This window comes from Chinchilla lanigera, unplaced genomic scaffold, assembly GCF_000276665.1.
Source record: "Chinchilla lanigera isolate Chin_1 unplaced genomic scaffold, ChiLan1.0 scaffold00025, whole genome shotgun sequence".
Lineage (NCBI taxonomy): Eukaryota > Metazoa > Chordata > Mammalia > Rodentia > Chinchillidae > Chinchilla > Chinchilla lanigera.
The window spans coordinates 11,905,692-11,922,751 of record NW_004955426.1 but is presented as its reverse complement, the minus strand read 5'-3'; the positions used below and the strand labels follow the sequence as shown (position 1 = coordinate 11,922,751).

At 33.4% G+C, this 17,060-nt stretch overlaps 1 protein-coding gene across 1 annotated transcript in view; it reads left to right on the top strand.

Moving 5' to 3' along the window:
• Cdh10 (cadherin 10, type 2 (T2-cadherin)) overlaps window positions 1–17,060 on the top strand; it is a 170,383-nt gene that overhangs the window by 51,300 nt on the left and 102,023 nt on the right. Inside the window, exon 2 of the mRNA XM_005386142.2 lies at window positions 10,060–10,415. Coding sequence (XP_005386199.1) covers window positions 10,185–10,415 — 231 coding nt within the window. The 5' untranslated portion in view covers window positions 10,060–10,184. The remainder of the gene's footprint in view (window positions 1–10,059; window positions 10,416–17,060) is intronic.

The window sequence follows — 17,060 nt, the reverse complement described above, 5'->3', positions numbered from 1 at the left end:
TTTTGGTTTTTCTCCGGTACCAGGAACCGAACTCACGACCTTGCGCTTGCCAGGCAGGCGCTTTTGCAGCTGAGCTAAATCCCCAGCCCCTGTACATTTATTTTTTATCATTCTCATTTTACCCTATTCTTTTTTTGTCTTTTTTTCACTTTCCAGAATGCCCTTTTGTATTTATTTTTATTTTTTTATTTTAAAGAGAGAACAAAAACAAATTTACGAAGACAAAGACATAAACAAAGCAACAAAAAAACAATAAAAATGACACAGAATTTCCAACAAGGTAATAGGAAATTAACAATAGTTGTTGTTTACATGCTGTTATCTTCAGGGTTTTTTTTTTGTTTTTGAGAGAGAGACTTGCTATGCAGTTCAGCCTGGCCTTGAGTGCACTTTGTAGCCCAAGCTGGTCTCAAAGTTGTAATGATCCTCCTGCCTCAGCTTCTGAGGGTTGGGATTACAGACATGCACCACCACACCTGGTTCCTATTCTTATAATCTTTTATGTTCTCAAGGTCAGAATAAAGAAGTCTTCATGAAATACGTTGTGCATGGATCTGTCTGCATTTTATATACAATTACAAACATGCACACAGAATTGTGTGAGAAATACCTGCTTGATTTGTATTACAATGCAAGTATAAAATTTGCAAGTTGAATTGAATAGATGCAGCTAAAGCTAAGAAAGGCAGAAACTGGTGTATCTTGTTATGTAAAGCTGTTTGTCCTTATCATGCTGTGGTTTCCATTCCTCATGTTCAAGGGATGCTTGATCTCTTGTAGTTTTTCCACCTTTAAAAAGTTGAGACTTTCTATATTTTAGTTACTTGTCAGATATAATTTCTATCTGTAATCCAAGATAAATTCTGAGAATGTGTAATGATATTCTTAGAGTGAATATGCTGTATATGTTTATAAAGGACAAATGAATGAATGCAATAAGACTCCGCTCTACTATTAGAATTTGAGATATACTCTTTCCTTTTGGTTCTTTTGGCTGTTTGCTCTCCTTCCATGCTAATGTATGGAGTACATAAGTTGAGAAAAATCAGCTTATGTAAATACTGAGCTATTTTATCTTCCATCTCCTTGTTAGGGTTTTGGTGCAAGTAAAAAACAGAACAAGGTAAAAAATGCCTTCATTTCGGGCACAGGAAGGCTGCAGAGCGAGACAGTTGCAAGGACCTTCTGAGAACCAGGCCAGGAAAACAATGGCTCAATTGGGCCAGGATGGAGGTGAGGTTTAGGGAGGGCTGTCTGCATGATATGGCAAATGGTGATTGGGTAGCGGAGGTTGTAAAAAGGAAGCAAGAAGTTGTTATCAGCCAGGAAGGAGAAGGGCGGGCCTTAGCACATGGCCATTTTGGACCTGGTCATATTGGCTCCCCACCGTGATGACTGCAGAATTTTTGTTTAGGTAGAAAACTTAGCGCTTCTTACTTCAATATGTCTTTCATGGCTTCTTCTTAGATTATGGTACAAGGCAGGAAAATAAATTAAAATGATTTCAAAACCAATATTTTCTTAAATCAACATAGTCCATTAAAATTCCTTAATGCGGATGTCTGTTTTGAAGAATAGATAATAATAAGGATATGACAGCATGTAATAAGTGTCAAGATACAGAAATTCAGAGGATATCATTTAAACACAGAGAGGTGTGTACAATAGTGATACCAAATATTCAAGGTAGATAGATAAACAGTGCTGAGCAGCATTCTGCTTGAAATAGCAATTTATAATTATGTGAATAAATGGTACCTTATAGATTGCAGCTTAATGATCCAGAAATGAGATTTAAGGTTTTGTTTCTGGCACTGGTCTTAGGTGAATAAAATCTTACTGAAATCGTGAGTCTCTCTGACTCCTACAGTAAATGTGACTGAATATGGGTCAAGTGTATAATTGCTGCACAGGCCAATGCATAATCTCTTTCAGTGTCTGAAAACTTACAAATTTCAATACCTTTAATAAGTGTAGATTTTTGTTGTGGTGATTAGTTTAGAATTACACTCAAATAGACACCAAATTATTCATTGAATGAAGCAAAATTATGTAATGCTTTCTGATGGTTAAAAATACTTAATGATTTTCCAACTGCCATTTGTGTTAAATAAAATGAAAGAAAACTGTACATACATGTTTGTCTTGGTTATGGTTCTCTCATTGCTGAGACAAAATACCTGATGTTCAAAATTAAGGAAGGAAAGGTTTATGTAGCTCACAGTTTGTGAAGGTTTCAGTCCATATTCAAGTGGCTCCAAGGCAGAGTAGCACATGACAGAGGGCAATAGTTCATTGTGGTGGAAAACAGCAAAGCAGATCAAAAGGGAGGAGCAGTGGCAAGGAGTCTCTTTCCCTCCCTTACATTGTATGCAAACTACTTGCCCTGTGGTGGTGGTGGTGGGTGTAGCACTAATACCCATAACTCCAACACTGGACCATGAATCAATCATAAGCTCTAGAAGCCTGCCCCATAACTGCATGAGACTTTGGGGTGACATCCAGATACAAACAACAACAATGTTCCAAAACTAAATAAGTAGATTGTCTCAAATACCTTATCACATGAATGTCTGCAATCTGTATTGTAGTTGAAATGTCCAATGGAAGACACAGGACTTAAGTTTACATTTGAGTGTATTCATGAGGAAAATGAAATTATTCCATTTTTAATACACGTTTCTTTCGTTTTAATACACACATGACCCTCTGAGTTTTGCATATTTTTCCCTATTCATTACCTTTCATATAGTCATGACCCAGCATTCTCATTCATGGAAGGTAAGTCCATTCCACTGTTTAACTCTTGTACTTGCTTACAAACATATGCATATGCACACAGAAACAACACACTCACTTTGACACTCTCTCCTCTTTCCTTGGCCTCACCTAGGACGTTATTTCTGCTAGCAAGATCCCTTAACTTGAATTCAGTGATCTTATTCCATATTCCCATTTTTAGGTTGTGCAAAATATTTCAGTTTTGTTGGGCTCATTTGTTTATATTTGATAGAATCCATAAAGCCAGCTTGCGCAGAGTCTTGGTGGCATTATTTGTAAAGTGGAAATTCTAATCATTGTGCAAAAGAAGAAACAAATAAGGATTTTTTTCCATAACTGGAAAAAACACCATAGTTGAGCTTAATATCTGAAGTGTTTTTATAACCAATAGCATGTTTCAGAATCTAGTGTCCATACATAAGCATGGATACTTTTTAGAATTAAAGTAAGCATTTAAAAATAAAAATAAATCTTTATTGTTGTTCCTCAGTTAAAAAAAACTCTGAGTTAAGCCATTATAATAAACGCAAAACATGTTGTATATATTACATGTTACATATATCACATCTGTTTCCTGTCTGTCCACAAAAAAATTAAATTAAATTAATACATTGTTATTCCAAATTGGTATTTCAGGTGAAGATAAGTAATTTGAGTGATAATTCTTTTTCTATGGAAGAGACCTTCATTGAGAGATAAGACAGTCTGTGTATAAATGGATGATTTAGTATTTTGCAAATGCTAAAACATGATTAGAGTTAAAGGTTTTTGTCATTTTTCTCCTTGTTTTGCTTAAGCCTGACATTATCACAAATACGTGCTGCATGGGTCATTCTTAGATTACTGTTATAGTTTAGATCTAAAATGTCCTCCCAGATCCTCTTGTGCATGGAAGGTGATTGGATCATGAGTATGCTGTATACCTAAGTGAAGTCATCCATGGATGAGTTCAGTACCCGCATGTGCTGATAGGAGTTAGGGCCCGGTTGGGTGGGTCACTGAGGCCATTGCCTGAAACATATCTCTCACCCATCTCCATTCTTCATGGCCTGCTCCCTGGCCTCCATGAGTTGAATGACTTTCTACTGACATCTGCTTCCACCCTGCCCTTTCTGCTGTGCAAACAGCCAGCCATGGATTGAAACTATGATCCAGAATAAAACTCTCCATTTAAGTTTGGGTGTTAGGTATTTTGTTCCAGTAAATGGAAATTGACTAAGACATTATTATGCTTATCTTCCTGTAGATGACTGTGTATATGTTTTAACTTGAGTTCTAATGGTCAATTGTATATTTCCATTTGTTGAATCTTTGATTGACTTTCATAAATTACTGTCCAATCATTTTGTACTTTCGGATGAGATGCAATAGCAAACCCACATTGTGTATGGTTGATCCAAACTTAGTGCACCTTCTACACATTCACATGGTAGAACCAATTAAAATATGTGGTGATTTGGTTTTAACATTGTTGACTAGTATTAACATTGCACTCACTTCACAGAAGTGACTTAAAAGAGAAGTTATTTTTAATAACTTCTTTCTTTCCACTGTGGTTATCTCTTTCCTATCTAGTAATAATGTATTAAAGGACAAAAAAATCTGTGGTGGGAATTTTAAACAGAAGTCTAGAATTCTTCCTTCATTTCTTACTCATTGTTTTACAAAATCTGTTCAAGTTCTTGGTCAAGAAAGTTGGATACCAGATGGCTTTTATCCGAGGATCTTTAAGTTACCCAGAGAGCATTCTCACTACCAATTTCCACAAATGAAATAAATTCCAGCCACAGCAAAATGCGAGCTTCAGGAGGCAGCAGGTGCAATACCACAGCTGTACTGGCACTGTTAACTTGGTCATGGATCAGGCTACATCTGGGACTGTCATATTTGCTGCTGAGTTAAAAAGGTTGTTCAGAGTGTAGCGAGAACTCTTGGATGCTGTTCTTTAACCTATTAGCATGAGTCTTAGAAAAAAATAGCCATAACAAATTATAAGCCTTTGTGCTGCTCTTTACCCCTGCAACATGTTGTATCTACCCACTGCTCCAAATTTGTTTCAGTTACATCCAGCTTTGCAAAGTATCATATGAGAATATTAGAGCATAGTATATCTGGAAAAATGTATTGTGTAGAGGTCACATTCTTAGAGAAAACAATAATTTTAAACAGTTTTGCTTGAAGAGGAATTTTAATCTAAGAATAGCAAAGTCCAGAGCGTTTTAGAATTCTTTGTGCATCTGTAACAGTCCCAGTGATGTTTGAAAATTTATCTGAGAGTAGTAATCGTTTTTGCTGAATATTGCACTCAACAGAGATATGCTGATTGCATATTGGAACAGCAGTTTATACAAGTTCTGTTATGGTAAATGCAAATACAATTAGACATAAAATGATATAAATGCTCCTTGATATATTTTTTGCTTTTTGTTTCATTTTTAGTGGAGGGAAGCATGTTTTCTCCTTATTGCAATATTTTATAAAGCATAATAATATTCAGTACCATTCAAGAAACATTTATTGAAAATTTTGAGAGAATCCTTGTAGTAGTAACTTTGCATGCAAGATAGAAGACTGATTTGAATTTACAGTCTAAATAGAATTACATATGCAGAATACTTAAAATAGAGTGATAAATATTCAACATACAGTTACATATTTTCCAAGACATTAGAGCACAGTAGGTAATGTATAATGAACTCTTGGAAAATATGATCAAGCATATGGAGTCATTTTATTTGAGTCCTTAGTGTAATGTTTGATTCAATTATCTCACATACTGTTAAATGCTAGGTGCATAAAATGGCATCAGCTGAATAAAAAGGAAGTATTTAGTATGCACTGACTCATTTTAATCATATAAACACCTCACAAATATGTTCCTTTATTTCTCACTGCTAAAATTTCATTAGACCATATTTGTTGTATGAAATTTTAAAGGGTTTAAATTATTCACTCATGTTGACTTGGGTTTGGTCTCAATAATCTTTACCATTTTCTATTACGGTTATACAGGGTGAATTTAAAATAAATCTCATACATTAAGATCCTAATTAACATAATTATTGACTGATGAATGACTAATTACTTTTATTAGCTGAGGATGGATTGTAGCTGAAGTGATCAGCTGTGATGTGTGAAGACTTAATTAGTAAATCAGATTTGCCAAAATGCCTATTATATTGTATTCTGTGATCTGCTTTTTTGGGCCTCTCATGTAATAAATTTCACAGATTTTAGAGGAAGCAATGCTTGTGATAAGTATTTCAAAGGAACCATGAAAACCTTGTGATTACAAAAATGAAATAAAGTTAGTGCTACAAATGCTTTAAAATGTACTTATAAAGGAAAACAGTTTATGTTATGATCAAGAGATAAATTGTTGTAACAGGTGCTGACTTAATCACAGTTTTGGGGTTTAAAAATTCAGAAAATATTAAGATGATTTAGAAATACTGATTATACTGAAATATTGTACTGACTTTCCTACTGCAGTCACCATGTATTTTATTTTAGCATCACTGTAGTAGAATATTTATTTAGGTGCTGAAATACAAGTGCAAAAAAGGTATAAACACATTTTGAATATGATTTAAGGTTTGACTAAAGCCCACAGCTTTGCTGTTGAAATCATGTGGTCCCACTGCCTTGGTGTTAACTCTGGGGAGGTTTGGAAATACAGGTATGTAACCTCCCTGAGACCTGCTGAATAAGAACATTAGTTAAGAATTATCCCAGGAATTCTTAATTTACATTGAAATTTGAGGAAGACTTATTACAAAGAAATATGGGAATGCAGAATGCTAACAGGTGGTTTATTAGTTCTTAACTTGTGTGTGATTTTATGTTCAATTATATTTGAGATTAAAATAAGGAAAATGAGTTTGGAATGAATTTCTTAAAATTTTATTAACTGGAAATTACATTACAAAATTTCATTAATTTCAATAATGTACACTAATTTCATCTTGTTTTTAAATATTTGACTGCTCTCAATTATAATACCTTATAATTTCAAAAATGCAATGGATCGCTTCTATAATATTTTCATATTGTGAAATTAAGCTTTTAATTTTACTTATAAATAATCCAATCTATTCAAAAAAGCTATGTTTAAAAATATCAATTAGTTAACGCAAAGATTATATACAATATTTATATGGTATATATAAATTTACATAAATATATAAATTTTTATATATTTATATATTATATGTATAATATATATTCAGCATGTTTTTCCTACTGAGGAAAATTCAATAAGTATAATCACCTGAACAATATTGAAACTTATACATTTTGGGGAAAGTAGTTTATAAACTTAAGAAATAGCTTATTAGGTTTGCAGTTGAAGAATAGAAATATGGTAATATAAGATAAATTTTTTTGAAATATTAAAGATATTGTAATGAAACAGGAAATTCAGATGTTACCTTCACAGTAGTAGACATGTTCAGAAATTTTAATTGATTTTAGTCATGGTGATATGGGTTTTGAAAAATTAATTAGCTGACACCCTGTAGGATATAATTTAAATAAGAAGGATTGAGGCTAAGAAAACCTTTCAGTAGGTATTGCAGGTTTTTTCATGAAGGAAGGCTCATTTAAATTAGTTTTGCAACATACTGAAAGGGAAAAATAGGCTGCAACCCAAGAAGAAAAAGCAACCGAACAAAATGCACTTCAGTAACCATCTCATAGATCTGCTTAGTTAAATGTCAAAGATGTTCCATAACTTAATGTAATCATTTGTAGCCTCGATAATAAATGTGCAAAGTTTTGAAAGATCTACATTTAGGCTTCCAGCTATGTAGAACATATCCAGGGAAAATTACTTTGAGCAAATTAAATGATGGTTCAATACAACTTCCTATTTTTATAGGATCTTGTTTTTGTTTGAAACACTTTTATGGAATAGCTTTATGCAAAATACATTTTTAATATGTGTAATTGTTTTTGATTATGCTGCATGTCAAAGTTCTTTAGTAATTTTGCTATTAAATAATTGAAAGAATAGTGGAAAAATGTTCTCATTCATAATGTGGAGCTCCAATTATTTATTGACAAATGTTTGAGATATTTGTCCCATTTATTCCTTCCCAAAATACTGGTGCTTTGTCTTTTAAGTTACTAGAAATTTTATATTTACTTTAGGACTGATCACTGATATAGAATGTGGTCACTTATGATTTAAGAAGAAAGAACAGAAAAATATGAAATAAGGGCGACCTTTCAATAAATGTTAAAACTTCTTAAAAATACAGCAAAAACTCTGAATTAGATACTCTTTTCTTTTATAAATACTGTAATTTTCTCAGAAATACTACGTATCACATTCCAAAGCACAAAAAGCACAAAAAACAAGTTTGGGAAATGTTTATACTTCTTAAAAATTTAATCATTTTGTGTTTCTGCAATGTTAGTGCTTTGGAATTTAAAATTATTTTGTGCATGAGATAATTTCTAAACTTCAAGTAGAGTATTACATTATATATTTTAATAGAGTTTACATCTATCAGGCTGTATGACTTCACATGCTATTCAGAGCTCCACTATCATTTAATATACTCAAGCAAAATAATGTTTCACTATTAATCATATCTCTAAAGCCCATTAACCTTTCCATCTTTTTAATAATAAAAGAGAAAGTAAACAGATTGCTACCAAATAATTATAGATGAAAGTAGAAAGGTAAACCAAGAGTACTTGGAATGGATTAATGCATAAGACAAATGCAATTCAATCTTTTTGTTTCTTTTTTTAACAAATGTAAAATAAAGTCCATTCAGAAATAAAATAAAGTTATTTCAGAAAAATTTAAAATTCCACATCAATTTTAAAATAAAGTTAATCTAACATTAAGAAAATTTGAGAATAAACTAAAATTATTTATAAATTAAAATCATGCTCTTCTATCTATAAATGCTTGAGTGTATAAACATAAAAAATTAATGGCAGTTTTTTACATTGACTTATAATTCATACAATTCATTCTTTTATACTGGTTATTAAATATCTAATATACGCAGGATTTTATTCTAAGTTCAATGAATGGAACAACAGAAAAGCCTAAAATTTTCTTCCTTCAAGAGAATGTATTAGAGTGGCAGAATATACAAATGTTAAATGAATGAAATGCATGCAGTGTATGAAATAGAGGGAATCTAAGTGGCTGTCAGCAAGAAAAGCATTTCAGGTACAGGAAACATGTAGAAAGGTCTGAATTGAGGAAGGAAGCATGTGAACTGTGTCGCAAAGTGAAGTAAGGACCCTGCGGGTGGAGAAGGATTGATCAGGAGTGAGGTGGAGAACTGAAGTGAAACAGTTCACAGAGGCACAGGTCCTCTGACCTGCAGTGTGGTGTTTTGGAGTAGACTTTGGTTTCTACTCACACTGAGATCTGAAGCCAAAGGAGTGTTCTGTGCAGAGAAATGACTTGATCCATCTTACACTTTAATGGAAATGTGTTGGAGATTTTGTTGAGAAAATACTAGCAGGAAAAGGGGTAGAGAACATTGAGTAGGTTACTGACACAGAGAGACTGGGATTTCATGGATTTCTAAACCAAGGTGGCAGCAGTATGTTGGTTAGATGTGAACTCCATAGTACCGCTGCTGGCATGATTCAATCTTCTTGCCCACTCGGCGGCATTATGTTATGAATTGATTCACTGTAGTAGTGAACTCCTTTATGCTCAAGGAAATCCTCAGTTGTTCCACACATGACCCAAAAAAATGGACAGGCAAGGTTGTCAGTTGAGGTGTTTCTTCTTTGTATGTGTTTTGTTGTTTGTGATTTTACTCTGACCGATGAATAAGATTAACTTTCAAGAAACTGTGCCATTAAGAAAAAAGCTTCAGTACCATTACATTTCACCAGTAATGGATGATTTCTGTTGTTCATTTGAATCAGTATTTTGTTTTCAAAGTTTTAATTTATATTAAATTGCACAGGAAATTATATGCAAAATAAAATCCATCTTTCCACTATATAAGAATTATAATTACCAAAGCCATTGAAGTACCAAAAGAGAAATGACAGTATAATCATGTTCTTTCTTTATAATTGGTTGAAATTATTCGCAATTGTATTTTATAAATTGTAGACATTTTATGGAACAAAAAATGTTTCCCTAAACCAATCATTATGTAAACAGAAGAAAATATTTCAGTTGTTATTACTAGTAAATTATTGACATGTTAAATTTAAATTGACAGGTAAGAATCATAATGTTGTCAACTGACTTATTTTTTTGTTTGTTTGTTTGTTGTTCATTTGAAGCTTGTAGAAAGATGTACAAAACGCTGATGAAATGTTGGAAACCAGCTGAATCACAGTAAAATCCAATCCGGTAAAATCGGACTGCTCGCTCTTTCTCCACGTTGAGATTTGCTCCGAAGTAAATTATGACAATATATCAATTTTTAAGACTATTTCTACTTTGGGTATGGCTGCCACGTTTATGTTCTCCAGAGATAATGTTTAGAAGGACTCCTGAGCCTCAGCGAAAGATTTTAGATATGCGTGGACCAAGGAATGACGGCAAAATTCTGCATCGTCAAAAACGTGGCTGGATGTGGAATCAATTTTTCTTACTGGAGGAGTACACAGGATCTGATTATCAGTATGTGGGCAAGGTAAGCATTTAATGAAAAGCAGATATTCATTTTCGTACTTTATGTGTTTACTAAGGAAAGTAGAAGGTCTTTGGGATCACCACTCATATAAATTCGATTTTACAAACACCCCTGAGGAATTTTTATTTATGTAATGTAATTTTACTTCAAAAAGCCATGGAATGCATACAGCATATTAAATGCAGGAGCTCATTTATTAAATTAATTTTGCTCAGTAACTCATATATCAAAATTACAGTTTTTGAATTTATATATAGAAAGCAATGATAACTACACCTTACCACATCATATAAATGGCTGTGTGTGTGTGTGTGTGTGTGTGTGTGTGTGTTTGCAACATTGTTTTCTAACTCCATTGAGGAAAAAAGAACACATAAAATATTTTAACTATTTTAAAGTATGATAAAGCAAAGAACATATGAAAGATTTTAAATCTTTTACAATATGAAAAAGCAAATGGTTTTAAAAATGACCCATGAGAAAAACTATTGCTTATTTATAATAAAACATATTCCAGGTATTCTAGTTATTTTAGTTTTTCATAAGTCACAGCATGGGTTCCTTTGTATAAAGTGAAATAAATCAGTAAAAGTTATTGCAACGTGGGGTGGAAAGGGAGGCATGCCACGTATTAAAATTATGCTCAGCTTTTATCATCTAAGAAAACGTATTTTTGAGAGAATATATTTTCATTGATTTTCTTGTTGGGTTTTTGAGACAATGTCTCCCTAGTTCAGGCTGGCCTTGAATTCACGAATTAGCCTAGGCAAGCCTTCAACTCCTGGTGAGCTTCCTGTTTCAGCCTCTGGGCTCCAGGATTACATGTGTGCATCATCATGCCCATCTGTTTTCATTAGTTTTAAAACGACGTGTTTTATCATATCCAGTTATTATTGTCTTTTTGAAAGATCTGGTAATATGGAAAGGATGACGTTAAGGATGAAATACATTGACTAAGAAGATCGAGCTAAAGACATAACAACCTAAGCAACCTCAGCAGAAAGGAACAAGTAACAGTCTTATTCCAAGTCTCACTGATTAAATGACTGAGAACATAGAATGAAGGTTAATTTTATGGATTTTACAGTATGAAACTTTCAGTATGGAAACAACCATATAAAACTATAATAACTGAAGTCTCAGTAGAAGCTACTGGTCATCTTATTTGGTTCTTCCTAGACACTTGACTTAGTTTCATCTGTCTCCTTTCACCGAGTCCTAAATGAGGATTCAACAGATGGTAAACTGAGTTATCACTGCATTGTATACTCCACATGATAGCTCACCTGCTACTTTTCTTTTTTAAAAATTCCAGCAGAATATCAATGCTATAAATCAAGGAATGTGCTTTATATTTCTGTCTACATCTCTTTGAGTAGATCTTAATAACTATTTATTGGATTGTATTAACAAGAATCACAGTGAATTGAGTTCACTCAGCTGCCTGGTGAGCCTGTGCCTTTCACAGAGAAAACTAGTACAGAATTTTGAGTCACTGTGGACAATGAACTCTGCAAACACTTACTTCATATATATGGTGGATGGGTCAAACTTCATTCTTCCTACTCTCCCTTATGAAAGCACTACATACAGATCTTTATTTTACTTACTTTTGGCTTTTTGAGACAGGGTCTCCCTATGCATTTCAGGCTGGCCTTGAGCTCACTTTGTAGCCCAGGCTGATCTTGAACTCACAATGATCCTCCTGCCTCAGCCTCCTGAGTGCTGGGATTACAGACCTGTGCCACCATGCCTGGCTAAAACTCTAAAATGAGCATAGACATGTGGAACCTATGGAAAATATTCACTAGTTCCTATCTGTACAGTATATGCTGAGCTACTACACAGAGTTCCATATAGATGGATTCTCTGAAGCAATATCTATTTTCTTAACACCGATTTTTTAAAATTTATTTTAAAAATAAAAGAAGGAAAACATATTAACAAACAGATATCCATTTACAAAATAGCATAAGAATGATACAAACAATACAGAGTTACAGACAAAGTAGTAGGAAATTAACAATTGTCGTATTACGTATTGATATCTACAAAGTGATTTCTCACATTTGTTTTGAGTTCATTTTATAGTTTCTGTGGTTTATTCAAGTGATAGACCAGGAAATAGATATTTTCAGATTTTTTGTCTATAATGTAGTATCATGCTAAATACTTATCTTTATTCACTAATTAAACAAGTTAAATTATTATTTTTATATAGAAACGAATTGAAAATACTCAATCTAATAAATTTAAGTAGAAAATAAGATACATTTTAGTCACTAAGTGTATAAACCTCAACTCCCTTATATATACCCTCAAATGCCATTTTAACAAGTTTACTATAGAATTATGTTTTTCTTTCAGAAATTTCTCTTTCAGCTTTTCCTTTTTGTATGACAGGCCTTGAAGCTAAGTACTTCGGTATCTAGGTTGTCTTAGATAGAAGGATAAATGTGTTTAAATTACTACACATATGGAAAGCTAGTGACAGACATCGAGTTGTAGCAGAGAGTGCTTCAGGAGCTCAGAACAGGCAACAGGGGAATGAATGACACCGACAAGATGAGAAAAAGCAGAAAGAGAGAGAGAGAGAGAGAGAGAGAGAGAGAGAGAGAGAGAGAGAGAGAGAGAGAGAGAGAGAGAGAGAGAGAGAGAGAGAGAGAGATCCAAACACTTAGCACCTAAGTCCTAGAAAGGATGGATGCATACAGTTTCTCAGATTTGACCCATTGTTGTCTATGGAGATAAAATTGAGGGAAATTTGGAGAAGTATATAGTTGACAACAGAAGATGTAAGATGAAGCAATTTATTTGCCTGTACTTCTCTTTCAAAGGTTAACTGCTTTCTCTTGACCTTCACTTTCCTATCAATGAAATAAAAATGTGTGACTATCCCAGCAAATATATGTGTATTCACTTTTTAAAATACTATTGCATTTGAATGTAAGGTGTAATTTCAAACTCCTTTAGAAAAGAAAAATAACAAGAGGGACAGAGAAAGGGAGCAACAGAGATCAGTAGCTAAATTTCTACTGCCATGGCTCTACTGAGCTATTGTCAGTCAACAGAAATGCAGAACATTCCTTTGTTCAGCTTTCAAAGACTAAAAGGAAATTTCCTTCAACTCATTCAATAAGATAAATCTAAGCAAAAATATATCCAGCATAAATCCAGTTTTTCCATGAGCTCATCACAATATCCCATGTACAGCAATATATAGCAATACATACAGATTCCCCATACACAGGTTCCCCTTCCTTCACCTTCTAAAGCAGAGGCTTCAAAAGTTGAGCTTCAAAGCATCTGCTTTGAACTACACTGCCTTCATAGTGCAGTGCTTTCTATACGTTTCTAAAATGTACCAATATAAGATTTGAAAAGCACTATAATTATAAATTTATTTTTATTATGTTCCTACCTTTTATGTAGCTTCTCATCAGACTATCCTGTTGCTTGGAACAATTACCCTGAAAAAATAATTTCAAATTTCTCAGTCTAGATCTGCAAATTTAAAATAAATAATATAATGAAACTCTAAACTCCTTAGTTTACTTTGAGCTGTAGTAAAGGCACAGTTCCAAGTAATTAATAATTCTATTTGCTGCATAAACTTTGCATTTTAAATAATAATTAGTTTCAAGCTGTTAAAAGCATGTGAAAATAGATTTTAATCAAAATCAGACATTGAGAAAAATTCTAAATCACCAAACAGTAACATAAAAGGGCAAAAACATACCTGATTTTTGTCAACATAGTAAAACAATTATTTTTTATAGAAAGTAACTGTATATATCTTCCTGACAGAATGATAATGTATGCTTTCCTGAGGCACAATAAATTTGGAGGTTTTTTTGCTCAATGTGAACAAAGTACTTCATTAGTACCTTTCTTTAAACACAGAATACACGTGTCAAATAAGTTCTCAAGTTGTAATTTTTGGCAAATTCTCAGTTGTCTAGCATTCTTGAAAGAACTGATATGTTCAACTATTTTTTAAATACATATTCTTCAATTGTATTTCTCCCCCAAAAGGTAGCATTTTTTCTTTTTTTTAATAGGTAGCTTTAAAAGGTTCTTGCAGTAACCATAGGTTTCCATTTTAATAAATTGAGAATATAATTGCAGATATAACTGTATAATTGTGTTCTGATAATTACCCCAGATCCCATATTAACCATAAGGAACATCATGCCTCATATTCCATCAATGACTTTTCATAACACAAATCCTCCATCTTAAAAAGCCAGTGGAAACAATGGATTTTAACGTACTTTGTCAGCTCCTGATTTTCTGATCTTGTTTGCACATACATTTTGCTAGTAATTTGATTTTCAAGTATTTCACTTTACAGTTTCTTACTTTAACCCCCTCACCCGTGATTGTAGATGACAGCATGAGGCAGGTCTTTTGCCTGTCTCTTACCTCTATTTTCAGTACTTTCTCATTTGCCTCCACCCTGTGAATGTGTGTGACAACACAAAATATTCTGCATTAGTGTTCTCACTGTGTGTGATTTTATCATCCAGGGGACATTTACCTATCTTTGGAGGTAATTTTGATTTTGTATCTTGAGGGGTGTATGTGTGTGTGTGTGTGTGTGTGTGTGTGTGTGTGTTGGGAGCAGTGAACAAATAAGGCATATGCTCCTTCTGTCTCATGGGCATTGGCCAGGGCTGCCATTCAGCAATCTGCAATGTGTGGGGCAGACTTTCACAGAGCATTTCTATTGTCGATGTCAATAGTAGTTAGATTGAGAAGCCATTTCCTAGAATGTGCGTGACTTTTCCTCATTTTCTTAGAAATTCACTCTTAATTTTCCTTCTGTATGAGTTCTAGCTTCTGAATCTACTGTCAATGAGGATCACATGTCTTTCCTTCAAAGTTCCTATTAGTATTTGTATTCGCCAGCTTGGACTCTGGTCAAGACCTTACTTCCATCCTAATGTACGTCCCTGCTGCTCCTGCAAGTCATCCTTTCTCTGCAGACTTGTGGACACCAAATCCCACTGAGAATGAAAGAATTACTGTTGCAATGCATTTCTAGAGGACAGCTGAGCAACTACTTTGCTTTCAAGCACATAGTACAGAACACATAATTTCTCTTTTCACAAACTGCTTTGGGAGAGGAAGAAAAACTAGGTAAAGGTATCAGGAATTATGAGGTGTTTTTTTTTTTTTTTTTTTTTTTTTTTTTGTTTCTGAGATACAGCAAAACAAAAAACATTCAAGGGAAAAAAAAAGAACAGAAAAATCTGCATGAAATATCCACATGTTCCATTCTTTAGTACTTGAAAAAAAAGTGGAAATGAAACAATTTCAGAATTTGTGTTACATGCATCAGTGTTATCAGTGTTAAGATTGAACAGGCAAAGAGTTGCTTTTAACTTTTGTTTATCTGTGTATTCGGAAAAGAGTTTTGATTGACTATGCCTCATAAAGAACTGATCACCTGGAGTATCTAGAGGATAGATCTCACAGAATCTTTCCAAGTGAACTACAGAGACTAACTCAAATTTCACCTTCATTTTTTTGTTGTTGTTGTTTTTTATTTTTCTGGTACCGGGAATCAAACTCACGACCTCATGCTTACCAGGCAAGTGCTATTCCACTGAGCTAAATCCCCAGCCCCAAATTTCACATTCATAAAGCTTACCAATACTAACTGTGCCCAATACATTGGAATGTGTCACTTGTACCCTCAAATGTTTGAGCACAGGAAAGTTAACAGACCAGAGATCTGAAAGGAACGGCTGGAACTAACATAGAATTTTACCGTTGCGTTCTTCCTAGAGGGAAACAGATCTGAAATGGTCAACTGCAAAAAGTCTATATTTTAGGGGAATTGTGAATCAAAAATACTCTCTTAGATGTTTTAGTTACTGAAATATGGCTAATTTTGAGTATAAAATCTTCCAGGTTTTAAACATTTATGCAAATAAATAAAAAGGCCTACATTCAAAACATTAAGGTGCTCATTAAATATAGAATGTATTAGTAAGATGGAGGTTGGGGTAATGGCGCTGTGGGGATACAGTCATTTCCTATTTGAATCCTGTCAAATGCAGCTACAAAATATATGGAGCATAAATGTAGTAGCTAATTTACTGGAAGTAAATAAATAAGTATTATATGGTAGATCTTGGCAGACTTCTTTAGATTAAACTGTTATAAATATTAAATGATGGCAGATACCTTCCCGATAAATGAATATTTGAGAAGTTGGATGAAAAATATCTTGTTTACCTGAAATGCAAAGGTTACACCAAAGGAGAACCTGAATTAGAGTCTTCAATGGCTTTTTATAGTAACAATGAAATAAATGGTAATAAAGGCACTTTAGAAGGGAGGCATACCCTGCAGAACCCTGGTAATGTTTTTCAGGCAAACTACTTATTTATGTTTAAATTTATAAATACATACAATGTGTATAACTCTGAATGCAACAGAATCTTAGCCAGTACTTATATAGGGAAAATATGAGGACTTTCTCAAATGTTACTATCACATCTTTAAAAAGTATAATTTAGGAGAAGCCTTGAGTTACAGTTTGGATATACATAATAGACTAAAACGATTTCCATAATGTGATGGAAAATTACAGAGTGTATGAAAAAAGAAAATTAGAGAAGTTAGGCTAGTCCA